The following is a 25,878-nucleotide window of genomic DNA, read 5'->3' on the forward strand; positions in this document are numbered from 1 at the left end:
AAGGGTTCCCTCCTCTTCCTGGTTCCCAGAGCCCAGGACTCCAAAGCACATTCCTGTATGGTGCTGCCTTTCAGAATGTCACCAGCCTGCGGGTCAAAAACAGAACTGGGTCCCGCTTCACACCCCAGCAGAGAAAGGCCTGTTCCAGGACCACCATCAGGGCGTCCTCCAGACCCTGCTTTGATTCCAGCAATGATGAGTGGTCCGTGGCTGCCACCTTGTGGCCCAGCGTAGGACTGCAGCCAGCGCCCTGATTTGGGGAAGTGGCCGTAGCAGAGCAGGGGGAGCCTCCAGTCTCACCCACTCAGGTGGGCCTCAGGGCCGGCTGGGCAGTGCAAGGTCAGATCCAGGAGCAGATTCCGGCCCCCGAGCACCTGGACAAGGGGGTCCACTAGCCCTATCCTGGCTGGAGGCAGAAGGGTCAGACATTCGACCTGTGGATCTGGCCAGAGCGACCTGTGGATCTGGGAGACTCAAGGGGCTTGGCTCCAGCCTGTGAAACAGGTCAGCAGGACTCAGGGAACCGGTTCCAGTCTCCTGCCATATACCTCCAACTCCTAAGACAGTGAGAGGGAACCTGAAGTCCAGCTCCCCAAGTCTTCCGCTGGACCCCAGGCTCCCCACTGAGCTGGATGCCTGAGTCGGAGGTCACGTAGCCCATGCCTACCCACTCTGCCCAGCCCCACTGGCTGAGGCTAAGGACGGGAAGTCAGCCTGTCTGCCCGCTGAGCCCCAGAATAGTGGGTGGTAATGAGGCTCTAGGGAGAGGTGGGAATGTGGTGTCTGGCACCTCCCCAGGGAGTCCCAAACCCATCTCTGAGCAGCTCATTATCTCCCCTGCAGGCCAGGGCCTAGTCTTAGAGGAGATGGCCAGGCAGTGCCCAGCGAGGGCAGCCCCCTGGTGCATGACAGGCCCCACCTCTGGAGGGGTAGGTACTGGGGCCACAGGTGACCGGAAGGTGCTTCTTCCTAATTTCCTCAGGCTCCTGTGGCTCTGACCTTGCGTCTCCAGCAGGGGGCTGCTGCAGGGCTACCAGGCCTGAGTCACTGACATACCATACCCAGACCCCAGCTGGGACTGCAGCAGGACAGGGGCTCATGTCCAGCCAGAGTCAGTGCTGGACAGGAAAGGACCGGCACTTCCAGCCTGACTGCACAATAGTACAATGGGGAAGGCATGGAGACAGGCCAGGGCTCTGCTTGGGGAAGGGGGTCATCTGAATAACTCAGGGCCTGGAGAAAGCAAAGCCTAGGTTCTCAGCTTCAGGCACTAGGCACTCACCCCTGGGCTTCCCGACCTTCTGTCCCTCCTACCCCACGACGCCCAATCGCTTTAACCAATCACAGGTCTCAGCACCATAGGGTAAAATATACAGATATATTTATGTTATCAAAAAACCCCAAATGGGGGAAGGGGCATCAGGTAGTCTGGACCCCCCAGTCAGCCCATACTGGAAGGGAGGCTGAAGTCCCCAAAGCGCAGCTCTCAGCCCTGTAGAAGCTCAGCCAAGAGCTCCCTCCCCCTGAGCTGAGTGCTCCTCTAGAGCACCCGCTTTCTGCTGTTCTGGAGTTTGTTGGGGGTAGCAGGGGGCTCCCTTCCGGCGGGGGCCCCAGGGCCTCATGCCCCTGAAAGGGTGGTGGTCCTCCCAAGTTCCTGACTTATGCCCATCTCTCCAGCACCACAGGGACGGTGAACCCGGCGGGGGTGAGCAGGTTGGGTCAAGAGGTCTGAACACCTGAACAGAGTTGGGAGAGGTTCCCGCCCAGGCTGACCCTGCTGCCTCCCACCCCTGCCAGGGAACCCCATGCTGCAGTCAGGATGGAGGATGTGGGGTGTGGGGTGCAGTTTCCCAAGCACCCCCTACTGGCTCACACCAGGCCTTGGAGCATAAGGGGTGTCTGAACAGGCTTCCAGCGGTGGAATCCTAGAGCCAAGGATGGGCTCCTGTGCTCAAACGTTGCGCAGGAGCTGCAGGAAGGGAACAGGCCCACAGATATTTTGTGAAGGCCCAGAGGGGTTGACGCCCCACTGAAGCTGCTGCAGCCACTCTCCACTGCCAGCAGGAAGCACTCCAGTCAGCCAAGCTCCCAGCTCCCAGGGCCAGGCAGAGGGGACTCCCAGCTCCTAGGGCCAGGCAGAGGAGACTCCCAGCTCCCAGGGCCAGGCAGAAGGGAGACCCAGCTTCCAGGGCCAGGCAGAGGGGACTCTCAGCTTCCAGGGCCAGGCAGAAGGGGCTCCTTTGAATCGTGTGAACCAAAGGGGCCTATGAGGGCCCCCACTGAGGCTAGACGGGGGGCCGGAGGGCAATAGGGGAGGGCAATCAGGGCAATCATCTACTGTGGAGTAGAAGGCAGGTACCCAGCCAGGCCCCCAGTCCTCTGCCCAAAGGCATGGAGAGCCACTCACAGAGAGAGGGTCCGCGGTGAAGGCAGCCACACTCCGGCGCATTTCATTTTCACTACCTCGAAGGGGGATCAGTGACACACTGCCCAGCCGGACCTCAGGCACCGCCCGGGACACGCGTGAGGGTTCTGAGGGCCACACCAGGCCGTCATGCTGGGGAGCAGAGAGAGGAAGGGGCTGGGCTCAGCTTCAGCTCACCCAGACATTCAGCCTCAGATCTGCCCACCCTTCCCAGAAATGCCTCCAGCTGTGATCTGAGATGACGCCCTCAGCTTTGATCCCAGCCGATATGAGAAGCAGCTGTGGGGAGAACATGACTGCATCTCTGGCAAAACACGGCCAGTTCTGTTACTCAACTCCAATCTCCAGATCCACAAACCCCTCCAAGAACCAAGAAAACATTTCTCTTAGAGGAACATGTCTGTGCCCCATCTTAGGAACCAGGAACTACAGAATCCACCGTTTCCCTTTAGGCTTTGCTTACCACGAAACTCAGGGCTAAAAGAACACAGCTCCAAGAAAGAACTCAGCCCAGCACCCTGGTCATTTTGTCTCCCTTTTCCCTAAACACTTATGAGCTCTCCCTTTAAAAACTCTTTGTCTTAACTCATCTGTTTTAAGTCTAACCCAGCCTCTGGCCCTGCTCTGGCTCAGGAGTCATCCCCACCATGTCCCTGCCTGGGCTACCACAGCCACTGCCTCACTGGCCTGCTCACCTCTGGGCTCTATCCTCCGTCCCTCTTTCTGACGCTGCACCCACAGTGAGCCCTCGCAGACTCAAGCCTGCACCACACTCTGCCTAAATGCCACCTCCACCCTCTGCCAGTGGTTCCCCACTGACCTCTGTGTCGAGTTCAGTTTCCCTGGCATGGCCTACAAGGCTCTTTGAGATTCTGCTTCTCACTCCCTTTCCTGTGTTGACTTCCAGCACTCCTGGCTTCTCCCCCCTCACATTCCACTTTAACAATCTGTGCTTCTCTTGCATCTCTCTGGACCTTTGCTTAAACCATTCCCTCTGCCTAGAAGCCATTCCCCTCCTCTTTGCTTGGTGAATTCTCCCACATTTCCTAAAACTCAGATCCCCTGGGCTCTCCACTGCCACAGCACTGATCACACTGGGCTATAACTGGCCACTTCTGGGTCTGTTTTCCTGTTCACATGAGGGGTGCCCCAAGGGCAGGGTCTGTGTCCTGTCTGTCCCTAGCATCCCTGGCTTGGAGCTAGACTAACAGTAGGTGCTAGGAAGGGTTTATTGAATAAACTAGCAAATCAATTAAAAGCAACTCAAAATCTCCTTGAAGCAAGGGGTGGGCTGAATAGCACAGAAGCCAATGTCCCCATTCTCCATAATGGAAGCCTCCAGGGACCCACCCCACACCCCACACTCTGCACCTTGTACCTGCACAAACAGGAAGGTAGCAAACCACTCCCGGAGCTCCATCTGTGTGTCACAGCAGAGGTACCTGCAGGGTGGGACACGCATGATGCCAAAGGCCTGACTGAGCAGGGAACGCCGTGTCCGCCTCCTCAGCCCAGGGTCTGCTAGTGGACACAGATCTGGGCAGTGATGAGGGACCCAATCAAGGGCGATGTGCCACCAACTTTCCTCAGCCTGGGGTCTCAGGATGAGGTGCTCACTCACCACTGCTGTTTCTCATGTTTCTCTGTCTCATGCACCACTGTGAAGCCCCAGCTGCAGAGGAAGAGGGGAGAGAGTGGGGTGTTTGACAGGCCATAGAGGCTCAACGCCCCGGTTCCCAGGACAGAACCCAGAAGCCACAGCCAGAGCCAGAGTTCAGAGCCTTCGCACATGAGTGACACGTCCTGGCCTCTTCCTCTCTCAGCCCCCACCAGCCTCCCAGGTCCTTGACACCCCTAAGCCCCAGCCCTACCCTCAGAATCTGTGATTCAGTAGGAATGGGGTGACACCTGAGAATTTGTGTTTCTTTTTTTCTTTTTTTTTTTTTTTTTTTTTGAGATAGGGTCTCACTCTGTCGCCCAGGCTGGAGTGCAGTTTCGTGACCACGGATCACTGCAGACCCAAACTCCCGGGCTCAAGTGATCCTCCCGCCTCAGCCTCCTGAGTAGTGCACCACCAAACCCAGTTAATTTTTGTATTCTTTTTGCAGAGACAAGGTCTCGCCATGTTGCCCAGGCTGGTTTCGAACTCCTGGGTTCGAGCAATCTGCCTGACTTGGCTTCCCCAAGTACTGAGATTACAGATACGAGCCATTGCACTTGGCCGAGAATTTGTGTTGAAGGTGTGTCCAGGTGATGCTGCTGGTCTGGGGACCACGCCATCAGAGCCCCTGTACTGACCTCTGTCAAATTAAAAACCCCAGCTGTGCCTCCCCCATTAGTTCTGAGCCCCCACAGGCCCCAGCAGCAGACCTATCTGCCCAGTCCCAGCTTACCAGGTGGGTGGCCTGAGTTTCTTCTTCACTCCCAGGTAGACTTTGAGACTCTTGACGGGCCACTCCTTCTCAGGCCGGTGACTCTGGGGTAGGGCGAGGAGAAGAGGGCACTTTAGTCTGCAGAAAGGGCACTGGGGCTGCTCTCCCAACTGGGCACCTCCCTCTTCCCACTCCCCAGCCCTCTTTGCATCCTAGCACAGAGCACCTCCTCCAAGAAGCCTTCCTTATAAAGCCCTCCCTGTTCACAATCCAGCCCAACCAACCTCCCAGCCCTAGGCCCCCAAGGCCTGTCTCCCTGCAGCAGTATCAGACAATCAACCCTCAGTCTCCGAGGCAGCCGTCCCAACTGAGACATCTATAGCAGCAAATCCCAGCGCCACCCTGATGCCCTGCAAACTGGAGGACTTGAAGCATCAGCCTGAATCAGATTGTATGTGGAGGGAGAACTGCACATCCTCCCCCAGCACCAAGCTGGAACAAGCAGGTGTGATCAGAGAGCCTCAGTTGGCTGCTCGTGTCTATGTTCATCTCAGATTATTCATTTCTCAGCCCTCCCTGCCCCACGGAGGCTCCAGGGTTGACCGTGTGAACAGAAGGCTTGAGGGACCAGCAGTTACTAGCTCTTTGGTTCCACAAGAAGGCTAATGACTCAAGCTTAAGCAAAACAGCTATTCAATAGACCACAGGAAGAACTTCCCAATGGTCTAGGTCAGGAAGCGAGAGACCAATGTACTGGGGAGGGGCACCAGATTGCCAAAATGTTCACCTCTGGCCCCCACCTCTGCATATGGGTCTGGGCTTGGAAGGAGCAGGCTGGCTCGGAGGCAGAGGGATGGGGGCAATGACCCCCAAGGAAGGTCAAGCTAATGAGGCTTCCTCCTGCTCTGGGAGCCACTTGCTTGAAGCCCTACCCCTACCAAGCACCCCTGGAGCCCACAGAGGCACCAGGGTGAATGGCATGGGAGGGGGATTCACTTACAACCAAAACTGGGGGTCAAAGACTGAGCTACCTCCCCCCTGTTCCCCACCATTGCTGCCAGCCACCTCCAGGCATGGCTTCTCAGCAGGGGCCAGAGAAGGGACAACCAGGGGAGAGGGAAGTTTTGGGAACTGGTGGACTTCCTGTGATATCACAAAAGGATGGGCTGCCTAGGGACTGAGACCTCTGTGCTCTCACAGGGGGTGTGGCTTAGGAGGGCCTTAGTAAGGACTTTTCACTCTGCTTTTATCCCGATACCTGCTGATTGGAAAGCCTCATGTCTTCTACAGACAGCACCTAACCTAATTATGGGCATGTGCCCAGGAGGACCTGGTACCAACTGGGCTGCAGGCATGGGACAATCAGGGTCACAGACAGGGAGGAAATTAGGCAGGTGGAAGGAAATCAGGCTTCGGACATGGAAGAAACAAGATGTGGGGGAATACAAGGAAGAAACCTGTATGCACATACAGAAGAAGCAAGGCTGGGAGCACTAGCAACCGGCCTGCAAACTGGAAGACAGCTGATGGCAGAAATGGAAAGACTGAGATAGAGGCTGTAAAAGAGATTCAGCTGCAGGCACAGAAAACACAAGGCTCTGGGCATGAGGGAGGAAGGATGTGGGGGAAACTGGGCTCCAGGTACAGGAGGAATTGGGCTGAGGGGATGGAAAACAGGCTGTGGGTTTGGAAGAAGTCAGGCTGTGGGTGGGAGGGGAACAGAACTAGAAGCAAGCAGTCAAGTGAGTCGAGGGTGGACAGGACAGGCCCAGTCAGGCGCAGAGACAACTGCAGGAATCAAGGCATTCAAACCAGGCTGTGGCTCCAAGAAAGAAAACACAACCCTCAGGCCTCCGATTCCCTGGGGTCTGATGTGCACGGCACGTGTGTGATGTAAGGGTGGCTGAGACAGGAAGTCTGCAAAAGGGGGTCTTGGGAGGGAAGGATGTCAGTCAATGCAATCTCCTTTTGAGAATGAATCCCCCAAGCTGGAGTGTAGTGGTGCAATCTCAGCTTACTGCAACCCCACCTCATGCAATCAAGCCATTCTCCCACTTCAGCCTCCTGAGTAGCTGGGACTGCAGGCATGCACCACCATGTCCAGCTAATTTTTATAGAGACAGGGTTTCACCATGTTGCCCAGGCTGGTCTCAAACTCCTGGACTCAAGCAATCCTCCCACCTCGGCCGCTCAAAGTGCTGGGATTACAGGCCTGAGCCACTGCACCTGGCCCAAGGACTTCATTTCTAATCGGACAGCTCATGTTTCCAGCATCTCCAAGGCACGGGGCCATGGGCAGACAATGAAGTTTACTCTTGATGCTTAACAATCTCTGCTGGAACCAAGATCTTTCTAGCATATGCCTTTTCCAGGTGCCTCAGGGTTTTTAACAAGAGAAAACCCCCAGGATAAGGCACAAGTGACCATGTATCCTGCTGAATCACCTGAGATTGTCCCAATTTCAAATATTCTGTCCTACTGCCGCATAAACCAACAAATGCCAGAATTGATAACCCCGTGGTAACCAGCCCACATCTGCTCAGGGCCTCTGCCAGGCCAGAGGTGTTGGCTGTCACTGGGGTGTGAAGAGCACCACCTACCCTGTGCTGAGCACCCTGCTGAGTCCTCAAGTTCGAGACTTCCAGGAATATAAGCTTGTGTTTCCACACTAAGAAACCTGGGTGCGAGTCCCAGTCTACACTTACAGATGGCTTTGGGCAAGTCACACAAAGCCTGTTTTCTCTCTTTTTTTTTTGAGACGGAGTCTTGCTTTGTCACCCAGGCTGGAGTGCAGTGGCCGGATCTCAGCTCACTGCAAGCTCCGCCTCCCGGGTTCACACCATTCTCCCGCCTCAGCCTCCCTAGAAGCTGGGACTACAGGCGCCCGCCACCTCGCCCGGCTAGTTTTTTGTATTTTTAGTAGAGACGGGGTTTCACCGTGTTAGCCAGGATGGTCTCGATCTCCTGACCTCGTGATCCACCCATCTCGGCCTCCCAAAGTGCTGGGATTACAGGCTTGAGCCACCGCGCCCGGCCAAAGCCTGTTTTCTCACCTGGAAGTGGGGACAGCCCTCTTTCTCAGAGAACAGTAGTAAGGATTCCATGTCTCAGTATGTGAGAGGCCAGCACTAAGCATGGTTCCTTAAGGAACAGTAGATCTCATCCCTTTTTCAAGCTCTTCTGCCTCCTTCCTTCCATGCCCAGGGATCCACAGCTGCCTTTCCAGGTGCCTCAGCCATCCTCCCTCCCTTCTGCCCACAGCGAGGGTTCTAAGCACTCCTAGAGGTAGGGGGCCAGGGAGATAGCATCCCAGAACCAAGGGGGATTGACTGGACCGGTGGAGAGGCTCAGAAGTGAGGATGTGATCACAGAAGAGGGCAAAGGAGAGAAGAGATGGCATTTCCCACAGGGTTAGCAGGAGCCTGGGATGCATTAGAAGAGGCACAAAATGCAAAGAGAAGGAGATGAGGTCCTGTTCTATCGGCTCTGCTCCTGCCATGGCAGCCAAGCCTATTCAGACGACCTCAGGAAATGCAAGGGGCAGGAAGAGGCTGAAGACACTGGGGGTGGGGTGGGAGGTAGCTGTGGAGCTCAGGCTAGACCACCAGGCTTGGAACCATGTCTCTGCTGCCCATCTTGCAGGGCAGCAGTCCCCAATCTTTTTGGTACCAGGGACCAGTTTTGCGGACAACAATTTTTCCATGGGTGGAGGGATGGTTTTGGGATGAAACTGTAAAACCTCAGATCTTCAGACATTAGATTCTCATAAGAAGCACACAACCTAGATTCCTTGCTTGCACAGTTCACAGTAGGGTTCACACTCTTAGGAGAATCTAATGCCGCTGCTGACCCAACAGAAGGCAGAGCTCAGGCAGTAATGTTCACCCACCTGATGTTCACCTCCTGTTGCATGGCCCTGTTCCTAACAGCTGGGAATCCCTGCTGCAGGGGCATCTATGCTCTGTGGCCCCCAAGGCATAGCTGGGACCCACAGGGGCATCATGAGATGCAGATTCTCAGCAGAACCCGAGCAAGGACCTTCTCTCAGACAGAAGTATCCCCCTAGGAATAGGGTAGCCCCAAGGGCGGAGGGGATGAGCTCTCTCTCCTAGGACTATGCAGAGTGGAAAGAGCCAGCCAGGGAGGCCTCAGAGAGACTCCTACCCCAGGTGGGGGATATCCCACAAGCCTCTCTCGTCCCACCCTGGCATGTCAGGATCAGGGCAGTAGTAAGAATGTTCTGACAGTCCCGGAACACTGTCCAGGGTTGGAAGTAAGGAGGCTGCAGGATGACAGGAGAAGAAGATCAGAGCTCTAATTCAAACCTAGGTGCCATCATTACTGGATCTGTAACTTCCACACAGAGTCCTTTGGAAAATTCTAGAGCATTGCACTGATAGGGAACCCTATCTTGGGGAAAGGACCCTGGGACAGGATTAGGGATAAAGGGGAGGAGCTTAGGTCCAGGATAGGGGCCAGTGCCGACCAGCAAGGGGGCAGGGAACCATGCCTGGAGATGGCCAGGAGCACTGGCTGTGTCCCCATGCTCCTACCCAGCTCATTTGGCCCCCAGGTGGTGTAAGGCAGCTGGCAGTCAGCCCACAGCTACTCACGGTCTCAGGGGCCCCGCTCCACGGCCTCTGGCTCTGTTTGATAGAGGATCAGGGTTATGGAAGAAGTCCCAGGTCTAGAGCCAGGACAGCATGTGCAGTGATGTGTGGGGTTGGGGTGTGTGTGTGTGGCATGTATGTGCAGAAGGTGGAGGATGCCAAGTGGAGTCTGGGTTGGGAGAACACCTGCATGTGGACAAAATGAGTGAGGAGGGTGGCCTGAGAGGTGTATGGCGTACGATGTGACAAGGCATGCATGGGCCACAACTTGGGGCTGTCATCAAGTAACAGGTTCCTGTGGGTGCAGTGATAAGGCACAGGCACAGTGAGACAGAGCATGAGCATGGAGTGGTGTGATGGCATCTGGGTGCCAGGGCCTAGTGGGGCTACAGGGCACAGTAGAGTGGACATCCAGGGCCACAGCAGGAGGGGCCTTGAGAGTCTACAGTTCTCCCCCACTGCTGTGCTATCCTGAGAGCCTGCAACAGGAATATTTCCACTTGCAGACCAAGGGGAATCTCTGAGCACATTCAGGTGTACAGGTGCCCAACCTGAGGCAGAACCCAGTGGGGCCACTTACCCGGACCTCCTTGTAGAGCCGCAGGCAGCTGCTGTTGAGGATGAAGTAGCGATCGTGGAAGCCGCCTGAGGGCAGGCCCAGGCCCAGGAGGCTGCGGTCCTCACGGAACTTCATCATGCCATGCTTGGTGTCACTGACACGGCTGGCTGGGGGGGGACTGGAGTGGGTACAGGCTGCACCAACCCCTACCCGGGGCTGGGTCCCAGGATGAAGGAAGCTGCCCCATCCTGCCCCAGCCTCTCCACAGAGGCCCACCCACCTGGTGCCCTCTGCCTGAGCTGCTCCTACCTGGCACCACCAGGTCCCACTCTTGCTCTGGAAGAGGGGTACGCCCGGAGCCTGGCCACCCTGCAGGCACCACCTACCCAAGTACAGCAGCATGGCCTCCATGGCCTGGTGCTTCTTCACCACCAGGTGGCTGTCCGTGCCCAGCCCGTGCAAGATGGGCAGCACCTTCTCCGCAAAGTGCAGGGGGCGCTCTGGGGAGAGGTCACACCTACCGTCACTGGGACCATATGGCCCGATACCACCAAGGGCTGGCAAATAGGCACATATCACCTACACATCCCCAGTCCACTCCAACCATCTGCAAGTGCCACGACACAAAACACCACCATCACGACCGCCCTTCCCATGACCAAGCTTCGGGCTTGACACACCTGGCTGTGACCAAAGCTGCTCCAATTCAACATGTGCAAAACCATGCCTGTGATCTCTACCCTCTGCCTCCCTTACCACCCTCCCCATGGCCCCCATCAGGGAAACACCACCACTACCACCCACCAGGCTGCTCCATCCAGAAACAAACCTCTCCTCCCTCTCCTGATCCACATGTCCAACCTCTCTGCTCTGTCCATCTCCACTGCTGCCACCCCAGCCCACATGACTGCCTTCTCCTCGGACTAAACCATGGCCTTCAGAGTGTGCTCTAATTTCCCTCTCCCCACCCAGCAGCGAGTAGCAATCTTCTTAAACTCTTACTCACTAACCCTCTGATGGTCTTGCATTGCTGCTAGGCCCTGCGTGGCTGCCTCTGCCTTGATCTCCAGCCCCACCCATGTCACTATCCCCTCACTGCCCTCATCTCCTTGAAAGGGCTGTGCCTCTGCCCACCACAGGGCTTTTGCCTTCTTCACCAAATAACCCCTACTCTTCCTTCCCATCCTGGCTCGGGAACGATCTGGTGATGCCGTGGGTCTTTCCTCCACAGCAGTTAATGCAACTGTAGTTGAATATTTATTGGTGTGATCATTAGACTAATGCCTCCATCCCCTACCAGACTAACCCCAACGAGGATAGGGACTATGTGTGTGGCTCCCCAGCCAAGTGCCTGGCACTCAACAAGGACAGTAAAACAAATGAACACATACAGCCTCATCCTCCACTGCCATCAAGACCACCTTTACCATAAATTACCTTTCTCCCCTCAACCATCACCACTGTCACTGACACCTGAGAAAGCACTATCACAGTCAACACCATCTACCCCTTCACTGTCCCTTCTATCAGCCACATGACAGGCATAACCTCAATCCCTGCCAGCACCCTATCACCACCGTCACAGAGATCAGTGTGACAGCAACACGTCATCAAAGTCCTTTTCACCACCCATCCTCATGTGCAGGGTAGGGGAGGACAGACTGGGGCTACAGCTGAGACAAGCCATACCACGCCCTGCACAAGCCCAGGGTCACCCACCTGCCTCCTCCCTCTCGTTAACCTCAAAGCAGGTCCAATAGTCCTTCTCCCTGATGCCCACATTCCGGCGATCCAGGATCTCCAGGGTGAGCTCCTCGGCAGTCATGGATGCTGGGATCTGCAAGGACCAAGGAGAAGATTAGCCTACCTGTGCCTGGCCCCTGCTCTGCCACAACCTTGCTATGTGATTCAGAGCCTGAGCCCATCCTTCTCAGGCCCTTCTGGAGTCCTGGGATACAGAGAGGTATTTCTGAGTAGTTCTTAGGAGCAGGCCCCAGCACCAGCCAGATACAGGTCCCAAACTGGTCCTCTCCTTGGGATGGAAGCACTGCTCCCCTGGCCATCTGAGCCTATGCCTGGCCCAGCCTGACTCTCTGGCCCCTTGGCTTCTAGGTCCCAGCACCTACCTTGACATGCTGCTCGGTCTCTGCCTTCTTCTCCTCCAGATACACTGTGCAGATGAAGTCACCGGCATGCTGCAGGGAGACAGGGCTCAGCTGGGGGCCTAGGAAATGGGTGCAGGTGGTAGGCCCAAGCCCCCCACCCAGGCTCCAGCCTTCACCTGGGTCCCACTGGCAGTGCCAGCCACACGCATCTTCACAATGGCAGTGATCTCCTCCCGCTGCTTCCTGAGCTCTTCCTCATCCACCTGGGAAGGGGCGAGGGGCAAGGACAGGTGGTCACCGCCATCTGGAAGGCTCACCCCTGCCCTCCACTGCCCACTGACCAGGGACGCACACTAAACACCACCACATAGTGGTTAATGAGGTCTTCCACCACACGGCCAGCCTTGTAGTCCTGCCCATCTGTCTGGAAGAGCGTGGGCCCAAACACAATTGCCAGGTTGTGCACATTCATCTGGTTCGTGTCAGAGAAGCACTGGACACTGGAGAGAGGCGGAGGAGGGCCTTGAGTGAGGAGTCAGGCCAGAGCTTCCCATCTCTCCCTGTTAATTTCTGACAGGTCCAAGACTGGTCTGATCAGAGGGAACCACTATTTAATGGGGTAGGAACAGTTTTTCTGGCCATATCTTGGGTCCTGGTAGGAGTAGGACTGGGAAGCTGGGAGATCCAGCCAAGGTAACCTGGTCCCAAGTGGAAAAATCCTCTATAACAGTGGCCCCAACAGTTCTGGCACCAGGGATTGGTTTCATGGAAGACAATTTTTCCAAGGACAGGAAATTTTTCCAAGGACAGGTGGGGGCAGGGGATGGTTTCAGAGGCATTAGATTCTCATAAGGAGTGCGCCACCTCCCATGCGCAGTTCACAATAGAGTTCCGATCCTTTGAGAATCTAATGTTGCGGCTGATCTGACAGGAGGCAGAGCTCAGGCAGTAACGCTTGTTCACCCACCACTCACCTCCTGCTGTGCAGCCTGGTTCCTGACAGGCCACAAACCTGTACTGGTCTGTGGCCTGGGGGTTGGGGACCCCTGCTCTACAAATGTCCAATGTTAGGGCAGATCACAGTCAGCACTTGGTGCAGAAGCCCCGCTGGCTCCCAGGGGAGGGCAGTCAGCCAAGGTGGGGGTAGAAGAACCTTCACCCCATCCCCCCAGAGTCTCACAATGGTATCCTCCCTCACCAGTACAGGTGGCTGACAAGGGCCTTCACCGTAGCCCGGTTGACAGGGGGCAGCCGCACCAGGAGCTCTCGGTACCTGGAGACCTTCTCCTCCTCATCCTCAATCTCTGGGTGGGAAAGAAAAATCAGGTCAGAAACCCCCTGTAACTATCATCTCCTCACCCCGCCCGGGCTGCCCTGCCTCTCATGGTGGGTGACAGCAGTCCCTGTGCCCTCCAAGTCAATGCAGGCCAGGCACTCAACTAGGGTAAGGAATCTGGGTCTTCCAGGGCCCTGGGCTCCGTATGGAGTGGCGATGGGAATGACAAGCAGAGGCGGGCAACTGGAGCCTGTCGGTTAGGGTGAGCCTAGTGCAAGTGCCAGAAGGGAAGGGTGCAGAAGTCCGGAGGGATGGGTGGAGGAGGCTGGGCACGGGCTGCAGGGCCCACCTGAGGCCTCCAGCCAGGCTAGGCGCTGGGCGCGAGTGAAGAGCCCATCGGGCAGGTCGCGTAGGAAGCGCTTGAGCGCCGAGGAAACATCATCTACGTGCTGCTCGCCCTCCTTGAGGTGCACAGAGCGCGCATCCTGCCGCAGGCTCTCCAGCAGCCGCTGCGTCTTCGATGTCTGCCCACACTTGCGGTAGATGCCCTCAGAGGTCAGGCCTAGGGAGGGGCGGGGCCAAGCATTGGGGGCCTGAGGCATTGCGTCATGGGGCGGGGCCACGCAGCTCTGGGACGGGAGGCGGCTCTCCGGCAGGGGGCGGGGCCGGCACCCCAGGGGCAGGGCTCACCGCACTGCGTGATGTAGTCCACACAGCGGTACACGATCACCGGGATATCCGAGTCCCCAAGCTGCTGCTCCGACAGCGTGTCCCCCATGCTGGCGGCTGCTTTCTGGATGGCCCCCAGCCAACCCATGAAGTCCAGCCGCCGCTCGCCCTGTATGTACAGTGTCCTGGACCAGGGACAGTCAGTCACTGAGGGGCCTACACCTATCCCCCTCTGTCCCCAGGCCCATCCGACTGCTCCAAGCTTCTCAGAGCCCCTCGGGGAGGCCGTGGCTCACCTCCTTCGCTCCACCAGCACCAGCACCTGGTTCTCACTGTCCCCCTGGATGGCTGTGGAGGGGTTAGTCAAGATGAGGGCCAGGTCTTGTTCCTGATCCCCAACCTGCTCCCTCCCTCTCTGAGCACACACACACCCTTAGGACCCGCCTGCCAATGTATGGGGTGGCTGAGATCCACTCCAAGGACATGAGAGGGCAGGATGGCAGCTCTGGCCAAGCCAGCCAGAGTTCAGACTTCCAGGCAAGGCCTGGGGGCCTGGGAGCCCAGGATAGGGTGCCCTGGAGGCTGGGGGCCCAGTTCTGGTCCACGCACAAAGCTCCTGCAGTTTCCGTAGTTGCAGCGGCTCTTCGCAGGGCCCCTCCGGGAAGACAGCGCGGAGCTCGGAGCCACTGAGAGAGAACCAGCCCTCCTGGGCTCGCTGTAGGCTCAGGCCAGCTTTGTAGGGAAGGCGTCCGAGCCGCTCAAAATCCCGGGCCAGCAGATCCTCAGCCAGGGGAGGCACGAATGCCTGGCAGAGAGGCAGCCGGGGGAGACAGCATCAGCCAACAGCACTGCCTGCCCCAATGCCCCAGCTTCTTGGCTTATAGGCAGGTGCCCTCTTCCCACCCAGCAGCCTTCTCTTCCCCAAGGCAGAACCAAGCCCACAGATGGAACTTGGGTACCATGTCCCACTTCATACCCACTCAGATGTGCCCACCTCTGGAAAGCCTTCCCAGACACCTTCTGGAGGGCCCTTCTCTGGGCCCCCACAGCACCAAAGCATTCTTGCCCTCTGTTGTGGCACTGGTTACACTGCTGCTGCCGCCTGAACCCCACCCGCAGGGGAGCTGTCTTCCACCCCCACATGGGAGCTACTGAAGGGCTAGGACTAAGCCTGGTTCATCTGGGTCCCCAGGTCTCTGAGGGCTGACTCTCAGGAGGCACACAAGACAACTGATCAATGGACAAGTGAATGATAAAAAGTCACAGGCTCTCACAGCACAGGGGACCCCACAGGCACCTGGCTCTAGTCCCCGAGGCAGAGCTCTCCCCGTGGCCTCCCTGCCTCTTCCCTCCAGCCTCTGCTTGCTCGCCTCCAGGAACAAGGAGCACACTCCCCTGGAGGCAGCACTGTTCATCCTAAGATGGCTCTGACTGTCATTCACTTATTGAGCACCCGTGGAGTACAAGGCCACAGCCCTTCTTCTGCACAGCTAAGACAGGTCTGACCAACCCCGCAGAGGGCTGCAGATTACAGTAGGCCCTTGGCGGGACAGGCCTGCTCCATGTCTGCTGCCTTCCATCTAGCTGCTGCTCTCTAGATGGGGGAGCTGGGATACATGGGATTGGTCAGGAGGCCCCACCTTCCCCCGTCAGACACCCTTACACCCGCCCTGCTACCCCAGGCCCACCTTAGCAATACACTTGACCCACTCATGAGCCTGCTCCATGCTCTCCAGCCCAAACAGGTACAGCCGTTCTCCCTCTGTGTACACCTCAAAGGTGTGCTCAAAGCTGCAAATACACAGGCCAGGACTCAGGCCCACCTCATCCAGCACTGGCCCACCCCCAACCTGCACCATCAACCGCCATCCTCTGCCCCCTCTACACTGCCTTGGCGCTTGTCTTTACTCTGGTCCCCTAAGAGGTGGTGGAAAAGTCTTGGGCTGGGGCCTCAAAAGACCGGGGTCGGCCCTTGTGCAGCCTCCGTTTGCTGTGTGACCCTGGGGAGGTCCTCCCCTTCTCTGGGCCTATTTCCCTGTCTCCCCAGTGGGGGATTGTACCTTATAGCAACCACAGTCTGATTTGCCCAGGGGTGCTCACCCATGGGTATCAGGAAGGGGCACTGCCAGGCACACAATCTCGCTGGCCCGAATCTCTCCGTTGGGGGTCACTGCCCGCTCATTCTCATAGTAGCTCAGGACGCCGTCACTAAGGACACACCAGCGCCGGCTGAACTCTGGGGAGAATTTGGGCAGGGGAGCCACTGAAAACCACCTCTGCATCCTCCCAAGGCTCCCACTCCCATCTGACCCATGTGCTCTTCATTCTCTCAAGTTTCCCCCAAATCCATCCACCTCTCTGCATCCCCACCATGCCAGCCAGCCCACAAGTCATCCTCTCCCCCAGGCCTCTAAGGCAGCCCCTTCCAAAATCCCAGAGTGATCTAGCTAAAATCAGACCACATCCTTCCTCTAACCAAAACCATTCCATGGTCTTCAGGACAGACTCTGCACCCCTCAGCCTGCCATTCAAGGCCCTGCCAGGTCTACCCCTGCCTGTCTCTCCAGCTGCCTCTCTGTCACTCCTGGACACACATATCCCCACCCAGCACTCCCAGCTTTTGCAAACCCTGTCCCCTCCACCCACCACCTGAATGTCACAGGAAAACTTCTATGCCCCAACTTCCTTTTCTAGAAGCACCCATCACTCTCTACTCTGCCTCCTGCTACAATGGCTTTGAGAGACTGACAAGGTCCCACAAAAGAAATAGAAAGGAGACTCTGGACCAGGAAAGGTAATGGAAAGGATAGGTTGTCATGGCCATGCAGGCTTGTACAGTTCACAGCACTGAGCTTTACAGTGGCTCAGAGCTTCCTGGCATCCAGGGCAAAAAGGATGACTCAGGCAGCTGTTACATAAATGACATTATCAGGCAGAGGGAGGCAGACCTGGGGCAATGAGGTTGTGAACAGCATGGAGTTCCAAAGAAATCTCTTTGGGAGTTGGAGGCTTCGTCCCCATAGAAGAGCATGCAGGAGGTGCTGAGGGATGTTGTCAGCAATGACCTCACAATGTTCCCATAGCAGACTCTGCCTCTCATCCTGTCTGTGAGGGCCTGACATTTGCTCTCTGAGGTCAATGTTTCCTCAGGTCTGACCCCGTGGATGGGCTCCCTCCAGGAGCACCAGCTCTACCTGAGTCATCCTTCATTCTGCAGATATTTGCCAAGTGCCCACTGTGTGCTAGCCACTGTTCTAGGATCTCAGGGCTACAGGCAGTGGTGGCCAAAAGGAGTTTATGTCCCAGTGGGGTACAGAGAATCTATAGATAAGTACATTAATGGACAAATGAGTACCAGGTAAGTGGTGTGAAGAAAATGCAGGGTAGCCAGGCGCGGCGACTCACGCCTGTAATCCCAGCACTTTGGGAGGCCGAGGTGGGCAGATCACCTGAGGTCGGGAGTTTGAGACCAGCCTGACCAACATGGTGAAACCCCATCTCTACTAACTAAATTAGCCAGGCATGATGGCGCATGCCTGTAATCCCAGCTACTCAGGAGGCTGAGGCAGGAGAATCGCTTGAACCCAGGAGGCAGAGGTTGTGGTGAGCCGAGATTGCATCATTGCACTCCAGCCTGGACAACAAGAGCGAAACTCCATCTCAAAAAAGAAAAGGAAATGCAGAGTAAAGGGAGAGATGGGGGGTGCTATTTTGCATAAGGTAGTCAGAGATGACATCTCTGCAGGAGTGATACTGAAACAGAGACCTGACGGAAGTGAGGGATTGGCCATGCAGATACCTGGGGGAAAGCATTTCAGGCAGAGGGAACAGCATGGGCAAAGATCCTGGTAGGTGATAGCATGTCTGAGAAACAGTGAGGAGACCAGCAGAGTGATTAGCGGGGTGGTTCAGAGAGGTAATGGGGGTGGTGGCCAACTGTGCGGGCTCTTGTGGATTTTCTTCTGATTTGGGGAGTGAATGGAAGGCTGAGATCAGAGAGGGATAGGGCTTTCCGTTCAGTCCTCAAACTCCCTACCAGCCACAGGCTCTACCTACCAGATACTCAGCAGAGCCCATACCCAGTAGGGGCTCAATAAAGGCTCATTTAGTCCAAAGAAACTCTGGCAGTGACCTGCTCTGCAGCGCCATGCCCTACCCCCACTCCCACCAGGATCATTTAGGAAGCACCTTCTGTGTACCAGAAACTATATCCAGGAGGCCCTCTAGGGTGACTCTGCCAGAGTCCACTTGGCTGCCTCATGGGTCCACCAGTCTGGCCAGCCCTGGCTTCCCTAGCCCTGCAGCCATGCCCAGATGCCATGGGCCAGGGCAGGGTCTGGGGTGGCACCCACCTTCCCGGGCCCGGCGGTCCTGCAGCAGCTTGCCGGCAGAGGCGGTCTTGTAGAGGAAGCCACTGTGGCTCACAGTCGGCAGGATAACTGAGTAGTGCTTTTCCAGGGGCTTCATCGAGTCCAGCCGAGGCACCTCTTTGGAGGTGGGGAAAGGATGGCAGGTCATGCTGGCCACCCAAGAGGGTGTCCCCACCTCACTCCCACCTGGCCTGGGCATCCAGGTCCACTTTCGAATCATCAGCCCCAGCTCCCTAACTGGCAGCCTCAAGCTCCCCCTCCTACCTGCAGGGTCTTGCCCAGGCTGTTTCTCCACCTCTCCGCACTTGTGGAAATTCACTCCATTCCCAAGGCCCCGTTCTAGCACCGCCCCTTCCAGGAAGCCTCCCTGACTCCTGGCCCACCCCACTCTCCAGGTTGGAAGCACAGGCCAGGCACACTGGCATCAGGGGGGCATTGGGCAAACTCAATAATAATCCCTGGAAAGAGGATTTTCCCAGACGGCAGGAAGCTCAAGGTGGCAGCCTGACTACAGCCCTGCTCCCCATGGTCAGCAATGGCAGGGGGGAGGGGCGGTTCTGCCCCCAAGCCCAAGCCAGTTGGGTGGTCTCCTGTGTCTCCCTGGACACCTGGGCTCTCTCCAGCCCAGTGTGCCCCGCCCACCCATGGCCCTGAGCCCGGAGCCCCAGCCTTGAGCTCCACCCTCAGTCCTAGGATGTGGCCCCAGAGGCCAGGCCTGGGCCACAAGCTGCACCGCTCAGCGCACTGACCCCTCCTCACCCACCCCAAGGGGGAGCCAATGGTACCCAAACCAGGATCAGCACTGAGCTCCACCCAAATAGGGCAGTAGACAGGGCTGCCATGGTGGGTGACCCACACATGGAGAAATGTAACACAGCATCCCTCACGCAGCAACACAGACACACTCTGCACACACATGCACTCCAAAGTTCTCAACATCCCCACAAACACAGACCCAGGGGGTTCAGAGGTGCACAAACACCAGCACAGCTGCCAGCCATTCTGAGGGACCCATACTGCAAGTCAGGGAAGTCATCAACAGAGTCACAGAGACAGAGACACAGAGGAACATGCATACACAGCACAAATACACACTGATGTGCAAACCCAAGCACACCCCAGCTCACACATGATTTACCAAGGGCCCTTGAGGAGCTGCGATCACGGCCTGAGAGCAGCACGTAAATCAAACCCCACTGGGCACTGCACAGCCTGGTGGACCCCCACCCCACGCTCACCTGTGGTCCGATTGTTCCGAAGGAATTCCATCTGCAGTGTCTGCCCCGCCTGCTCTGCAAGAGCCAGGGGCGTGGGGGCCTCGGGGTCCCCCGAGAAGCAGCTGATACCGGCCCCACAGCCCAGGAGCGCCTGAGTCTCAGCCAGGTCTGTTGTGGTGACTGCAGCACACAGGGCCTAGGAAGAGGCAAGGGAGGGTCAGCCCAAGCAGGAGTGGGGGGCCCACAGGGAAAGAGGGTACGGGGGAGGAGAGGAAAGAAGAGGAAGGAGTCACCCAGGCCTGGAGGGGTCCATCCTCAGACTGAAAGAGAGAACAGGAAGGAAGGAAGGAGAGGGAAGAGAGGCCAAGGGGAGGAGGGGCGAGCAGGGGCTGCCTAGCAGAGGCCAGGGGATCCCAGCTGCCCGGGGCCTCACCCCTGCTGGCGGCCTGGACACAGCTGCCCAGTCAGCCACAGAGCCTCCAGAGGATCTCAAGCTCCTTCTGCCTTGTGGAAGAGCGGGGGGGGGGGGGGTGGGGGGGGGTTTGTAGCTAATTCCTCCCACATTTGAATTCCTCACCGCCTGCCCAGCACTCCCAACCAATGGGAGTTGCCGCCCTCCTGGCTTGCAGGCTAGACTGGGTTGGGCTGGGAGCAGGACGCCTGGGTCCCTGGGAGGTGGAGGCCTGACTCCTACCGGGCTTCTAGCTGGACTGAGTCTGCCTGGGAGGGGCAGTTTGGGGGACGGGCTGAAGGCCAACCAGAGGTCACAAATGGCATACCCCTGCCTCGGAGCTGGCTGCCTCCCGCTCAGGCGGAGCCAGATCAGGGCCTGAGACTTGGCTCCCAGCCTGTCAGGGCCTGGGGCCCATACGGGGCCTCATCTTGAGTTGGGTGTAGATGGGGGTGGGTCGGAGCAGCCCAGCTGTTTTTCATAGGCCTGACAGGAAATACCATCCCCATCAAGTTCACTCCTTTTGGCAGGATTCAGAAGCAACAGGACGGGGTGCAGGAGACTGAGGAATCGGGAGAGAGACAGACAGATGCTGGGGACGTGGCCTTGGCCCGGTCAGGCCTGGCTCCTCCCTGCATGGCCAGAACTTTTCATATCGCTTAGGCAGGGCCCTTCTGCCCTCCAAACATCAGTTTCCCCATATGCCAAGGCATCTCCCTGAGCTGGTAGACGAGATGGGTTAAGACAGTGTAAGGAACAGGGCAGCAGAAAGACAAGGGTGGTCCCAAGGGGCCCCAGAGCTGCAGTATCCTGACCTTGTCCAGCTCCTCCTGGTTGCCAAAGAGTGGGTGGTAGCGGCGGTACTTGCCCTCACGGTACTTGGCCTCCAGGTGGCACCGCCGGGTGCTGGGGCTGCTGCAGGGCTGCAGGGCCTCACTAGGGGGCACGTTGGCTGCCCAGAAGCGGTTCCCAGCGCCATTCCCCAGCTGTAAGAAGAGCTGCAGGGGTGTGCAGGAGGTCAGACGGGCCAGCTGACAGCCAGGGGCCGTGCCGGGCAGAAACTTGGTTTCTGAGGTTGTTAGGCAAGGGGCTGGGAGAGCCAGGCCATCTGCCCACTTTCCCAGTGGGGAAGGTGAGGACAGCCTGGCCTGCTGGCGGCTGGGGATGCTCCTGCCACCAGAGCTGGGCTCTGAGCCTAGGTCTCAGGCTCAGTGACAGGTCAGGGGGTCAGCAGCCTGACAGGTAGACGCCTCAGGCCCTGCACCTGGTCCCGGGGGCCTTGCTGCTGCCCCACCCAGTTCCACATCTAGAGCTCTGCATTCCTGAGACTATGATAGCCGGGGGTGGGTGCCTAACCTGTCAGCCAATGGGGTAGGCAGGGATTTTGGAAACCTCTCCTATCCCTGACATTCCTCTCTAGGCAAGAGGGATGGGGGTGGATTCTGGGTGAGTGCAGGGATCCAGCATTCAGGAATCAGTTCCTTCCTTCATCCGGCTCCTCCTTCCATAGCCATTTCCTAGGCCCCCCCACCTTGCCTCTTTGTCAGGTCCTGTATGGGGTGCTGGGGTCACAGCATAGAACAAAGCATAACGGTGCCTGCCACTACAGATTCACTCTGTGTCTTCCAGCAAGTTATTTTCTCTCCCCAGGCTTCAAGGCTGTAAACTGGTTATTCTAATCCTAACTCCTGGCTTGTTCTGAAAGTCAGTTAATTAACATATGCAAAGTCCTTAGCACTTATGTGCCAAACACACTGTGGGGAGGTGAGAAAGGGATGTGACACTCCAAGTGCTCTGGAGTTTGCAGCCTGGGTCTAGCCTCCCATTGCAGGTTCTCCCCTGTATCTACCACATATGGGTACCTGGGAGTTTCCAGTACAGGGGCATAAATGTACACGTGTGTGCACACGCAGCATACATACATATACCCACTGGTGCACGTGAGTTCAGATGAAATGAAGGCTGAGGGCCTCTGAGAGGGTGTGCAAGGTAGGGGAGAAGGCCCTGGGTCAGCCAGAAGTGGGATGGAAAGACGCAGGGGTGGTGGTCAATGTGCATTTACAGGGTAATCTCAGATAGATTACAGCCCTGCCCAGGACCTCAGTTTACACATCTATTCAATGGATGAAAGTGAAATAAGATCAGGAGTTAGCAAAATCTTTCTCTAAAGGGCCAAATAGTAAATATTTTAGGTTTTACAGAACACATACAGTCTCTGCTGCATTTTCTTCCCTTTTTTTTTTTTTAAATATAACACTTTAAAACTATAAAAACATTCTTAGCTCACTGGCCAGTTTGCTGACTTTGCCAAAAATTGCTTTTCCGAAATTCCCACCCACTAGATTATCATTAAGGGTCTCTTCTAGCTCCAAGGTGCTGTGGTCACTGAGATAGGGAGGGGGCTGGGAGACCCAGACAGCTGTTGAATGGGGCAGAGCCCAAGTATCAGTGGCAAGCAGGGGCATCCCCACCTCGATAAGTGTTTCTGTCCACACCTTCCTGTCCATCTTCAGGCTCCGCACCTTGGAGACGCCAGCGCCCAGGCCACGGTGCTCCCCTGTAGACACAGCGCCAGACCCAGAATCACCTGTGCCCTCCCCTTCACAGAATCACTTACCCACCCTCAGTGTCCACTGGGACAGGCAGGGATGACAGGCCACAGGCAGGCCCCAGGGGGTAGGCCTGCTGGCAGCTCTGGAATCCAGCCATGCTCTCTTGCTCCCCACAGGGCAGGACTGAGCCCTGTAATCCTCGCCTGGGCTCCTGTACCAGCCCTCTGCAACTGGCTCCCTGGAACCATGCTTGGCCTCTTGCAGGCCACTCTTAACATAGCCCTGCCAGAGGTGATCTCTTTAAAATGCAAATCCCTGACTTCTAATCCCTGCTTTCACCCTCCAGTGGCTCCCAGAATTAGATCACAACTCCTTACCTGCTTCCCCTACATCATCTTTCTACCCAGACTGTCATCGCCCATGTCCTCATGGCCACTCCTTCTTGCCATTCAGATCTCAGCGGGCATGTCACCTCCTCACAGAGGGCCTCCCCAGCACACTTCCCAAGACGTGCTCCTCCACCTGGATCCCCACCTCCAGCAGCCCACAGCCACCACCTGGGCTATGTCAGCTCCCAGGAGGACAGAATCCCCAGCATCTGGCACGCAGTGGCCAAATTGAGTGGCCTTGATTGAGCAGATGAATGAACCCTGGGCTCGACCATCTTGCATTTCATCTTCGTCATCCAGTCATTGAGAGTTTTCCACCATAGATCCTCAACAGCCCTCAAATGCTCACGGCTTCCCCAGGCCAGGCTTCCTCCTCCTCCCTCTCCTGGATCCTATGGCAGTCCCCTCACTGGTCTCTAGTCTTGCCCCTCTAACTCAGTTTCCACCCACCAACCAGAGTCTGACCCACAAATCTGACCACGTCCCTGCCTCCCGTCACCCTCCAGACAAAACACCAGCTCCTCCCTCTGCATGCAAAGCCCTGCCTGGCTCCTGCCAATTCCTCTTGTCTGGCCTCCCCTATTCTTCTGACATCAGAGGAACACCGGACCCCAACAAGCCTGGGCTCAAATCTTGCCAGGTGACCCTGAATAAGCCATTTCCTCTCCCTGTGCCTCCGTGTCCCCACCCGTGATGGGAGAAGTTGAACCCCAGCCTGGCAATGTAAGGACTCAAGGCTAATCACAGGGGAAAGGCCTGGTGTGCAGGAGAAGCCTCATCAATAGCAACTCTTTGACTGCTGTCTCCACTCCAGGCCCTCCCTCCAGATAGGACCCCTGGCATCCCAAATGGCCAACCCCACCACACCTCTGCCTGGTGCCCCAACCCCAGCACACACACCTGCACAGCGCTTGCAGATGACGACACAGAGGTTGATGGAGGCCCAGTCAGGCTGGGGAGCCCCGCAGTCAGCACAGAACCTGTTGGGGACTGCAGCCCAGATGCGCTCAGCCACTTCCGAGGTAGACAGGGCCTCGGCGACAGCTCCCTGCATGGCCTCCAGCCACTGCTCCTTCTCTAGCTCTGAGTCAGCAGAGAAGCTGGGGACACAGGGGTGGGGAGGTTGGTGGGGATAGACTCAGAGGGATTTGGGGGCAGCACGAAGAGGCACAGAATGAAGTGGGGGACAAGGTGTTGGGAGCGCTTAGGCAAAAGAGTGAGGCATCCCATTCTAGTAGGGAGAGTAGGTGTGGACAAAGGCAAGGACACCAGGAACCCAACAGCGTATGGGGGCAGGGAAGCCCAGTGGGGGGCTCTGCCCAGCCTGCGGAATGAAGGCTGCTGGGAAGAAAATGATGCCTGAGCTAAGGTTTGACAGATCAGAAGGGCTGAGCCAGGTGAAGAGGTGAAAGGGCAGTCTAGACAGAGGGAACAGCATGTGCAAAGGGGCAGGATGGCACAGGGGGCATTCCAGGAGACAAGAGGTCAGACTGGCAGAGAAGAGGCTGGAAGACGGACAGGACAGGCCTGCATCAGGCAGAGGAAGTCAAAGTGCACCCTGAGGACGATGGAGAATCCACAGTAAAAGACTCCTCCCATCCCCATCCTCATTCCTACCCCAGCCCCAACTGTGACATGCTCCATGACCTCACCCCACAAAGCACTCCATTGGCCCAGCATACCCAGACACCTGTGGCTGCCATAGCATGCCCTGCTCTTCAGGGTGGGAGGCCCTGGTTGAACAATAAATGATGACTGTCCCTGAAAAAATTTAGTTTTAAAAAGACCCTTCTGGCTCTTTCCCTGCCACCACCGAGTCACACATGTGACCATGAGTCTACTCCACCCATAACCGATTGCCACAACCAAGGAAGGCATCGTTGCTGGAGGTGTGATGGCCGTTAATGCCATCTTATGGAGGTGCTGGAGACCTCCTCCTCCACAACCTAGCACATGCAATTTGCAAAGCTGCCAAAGGTGGAGCCAAGACACCAAGCTCATCTTCCTCTGCTTGCACCCAAATGCAATGAGCCACGCATGCCAGCTGGGGGAGGCCCTTTGTGTAGAACACCAAGTCTACCTCTTTAAGGTTGATGACAACAAGAAACCCGGGAATGGGCAGGCCTCTCAGACTGACAATCAGAGAACGCCCGTCCGGTGGGGCTGTAGCTGTGTGGTAGTTAAGGTCTATGGCAAAGAATCTCAGGCCAAGGATGTCATCAAAGAGAACTTCAAATGCAAGAAATGAGCAAATAAAAACTTCTCTCTCAAAAATAAGGCCCCCCAGCAGTCAAAGCAGTTGGAGTAAAGAGGCTGACAGGCACAGGTGGCCTAAGAGTGAGGAGGCAGGCGCTGGGGCCAAGGGTCCACCAGGCCCGGGCCAGAAGGGTGACGGCAGAGGGATGGGGCCAGATGGGGTAAAAAGGAAAGGCACGGGCCAGGTGCAGTGGCTCACCCCTGTAATCCCAGCGCTTTGGGAGCCCGAGGTGGGTGGATCACCTGAGGTCAGGAGTTCGAGACCAGCTTGATCAACATGGCAAAACCCGGTCTCTACTAAAAATACAAAAATTAGCGTGGTGGTGTGCACCTGTAATCCCAGCTACTTGGGGAGGCCGAAGCAGGAGAATCACTTGAACCTGGAGGCAGAGGTTGCAGTGAGCCGAGATTGTGCCACTGCACTCCAGCCTGGGAGACAGAGCAAAACTCTGTCTCAAAAAGAAAAAAAAAGGAAAGACATGAGTCCTTCCCTCTTGGTCGGGGAGACAGGCCCCTGGGAAGAACAGGGAGCTGAAAGCAGGAGGTGACTACAGCCGTCAGACATGCAGGACAGAGCTCAGCAGAAAGATCCCACTGGAGATAGACACCTGGGCTAAGAGCAGAGAA

At 56.9% G+C, this 25,878-nt stretch overlaps 1 protein-coding gene across 13 annotated transcripts in view; it reads right to left on the reverse strand.

Annotated features, from left to right (window-relative positions):
• Window positions 1–1,359: 1,359 nt before the first annotated feature.
• ARAP1 (ArfGAP with RhoGAP domain, ankyrin repeat and PH domain 1) overlaps window positions 1,360–25,878 on the reverse strand; it is a 68,737-nt gene continuing 44,218 nt past the window's right edge. For 8 of the 13 annotated variants that reach the window (XM_033205977.1, XM_033205982.1, XM_033205988.1 and 5 more), the window contains 24 exons: window positions 23,896–24,095; window positions 22,526–22,611; window positions 20,870–21,052; window positions 19,625–19,799; window positions 18,369–18,503; window positions 16,117–16,252; window positions 15,705–15,807; window positions 14,626–14,821; window positions 14,313–14,364; window positions 14,038–14,201; window positions 13,697–13,909; window positions 13,270–13,375; window positions 12,424–12,571; window positions 12,248–12,334; window positions 12,093–12,161; window positions 11,686–11,803; window positions 10,353–10,466; window positions 9,988–10,133; window positions 9,351–9,443; window positions 4,819–4,901; window positions 4,047–4,097; window positions 3,804–3,867; window positions 2,408–2,557; window positions 1,360–1,969 (listed from right to left, as the gene is read on the reverse strand). In XM_033205977.1, the coding sequence (XP_033061868.1) occupies window positions 1,952–1,969; window positions 2,408–2,557; window positions 3,804–3,867; window positions 4,047–4,097; window positions 4,819–4,901; window positions 9,351–9,443; window positions 9,988–10,133; window positions 10,353–10,466; window positions 11,686–11,803; window positions 12,093–12,161; window positions 12,248–12,334; window positions 12,424–12,571; window positions 13,270–13,375; window positions 13,697–13,909; window positions 14,038–14,201; window positions 14,313–14,364; window positions 14,626–14,821; window positions 15,705–15,807; window positions 16,117–16,252; window positions 18,369–18,503; window positions 19,625–19,799; window positions 20,870–21,052; window positions 22,526–22,611; window positions 23,896–24,095 (2,890 nt within the window). In that variant the 3' untranslated portion in view covers window positions 1,360–1,951. Of the gene's footprint in view, window positions 1,970–2,407; window positions 2,558–3,803; window positions 3,868–4,046; window positions 4,098–4,818; window positions 4,902–9,350; window positions 9,444–9,987; window positions 10,134–10,352; window positions 10,574–11,685; window positions 11,804–12,092; window positions 12,162–12,247; window positions 12,335–12,423; window positions 12,572–13,269; window positions 13,376–13,696; window positions 13,910–14,037; window positions 14,202–14,312; window positions 14,365–14,625; window positions 14,822–15,704; window positions 15,808–16,116; window positions 16,253–18,368; window positions 18,504–19,624; window positions 19,800–20,869; window positions 21,053–22,525; window positions 22,612–23,895; window positions 24,096–25,878 lie in introns of those variants that run through there. The other 5 variants (XM_033205983.1, XM_033205981.1, XM_033205987.1 and 2 more) reach the window with 3 other exon arrangements.

The sequence above is a fragment of the Trachypithecus francoisi genome, unplaced genomic scaffold (genome assembly GCF_009764315.1).
Source record: "Trachypithecus francoisi isolate TF-2019V2 unplaced genomic scaffold, Tfra_2.0 Lachesis_group8, whole genome shotgun sequence".
NCBI lineage: Eukaryota > Metazoa > Chordata > Mammalia > Primates > Cercopithecidae > Trachypithecus > Trachypithecus francoisi.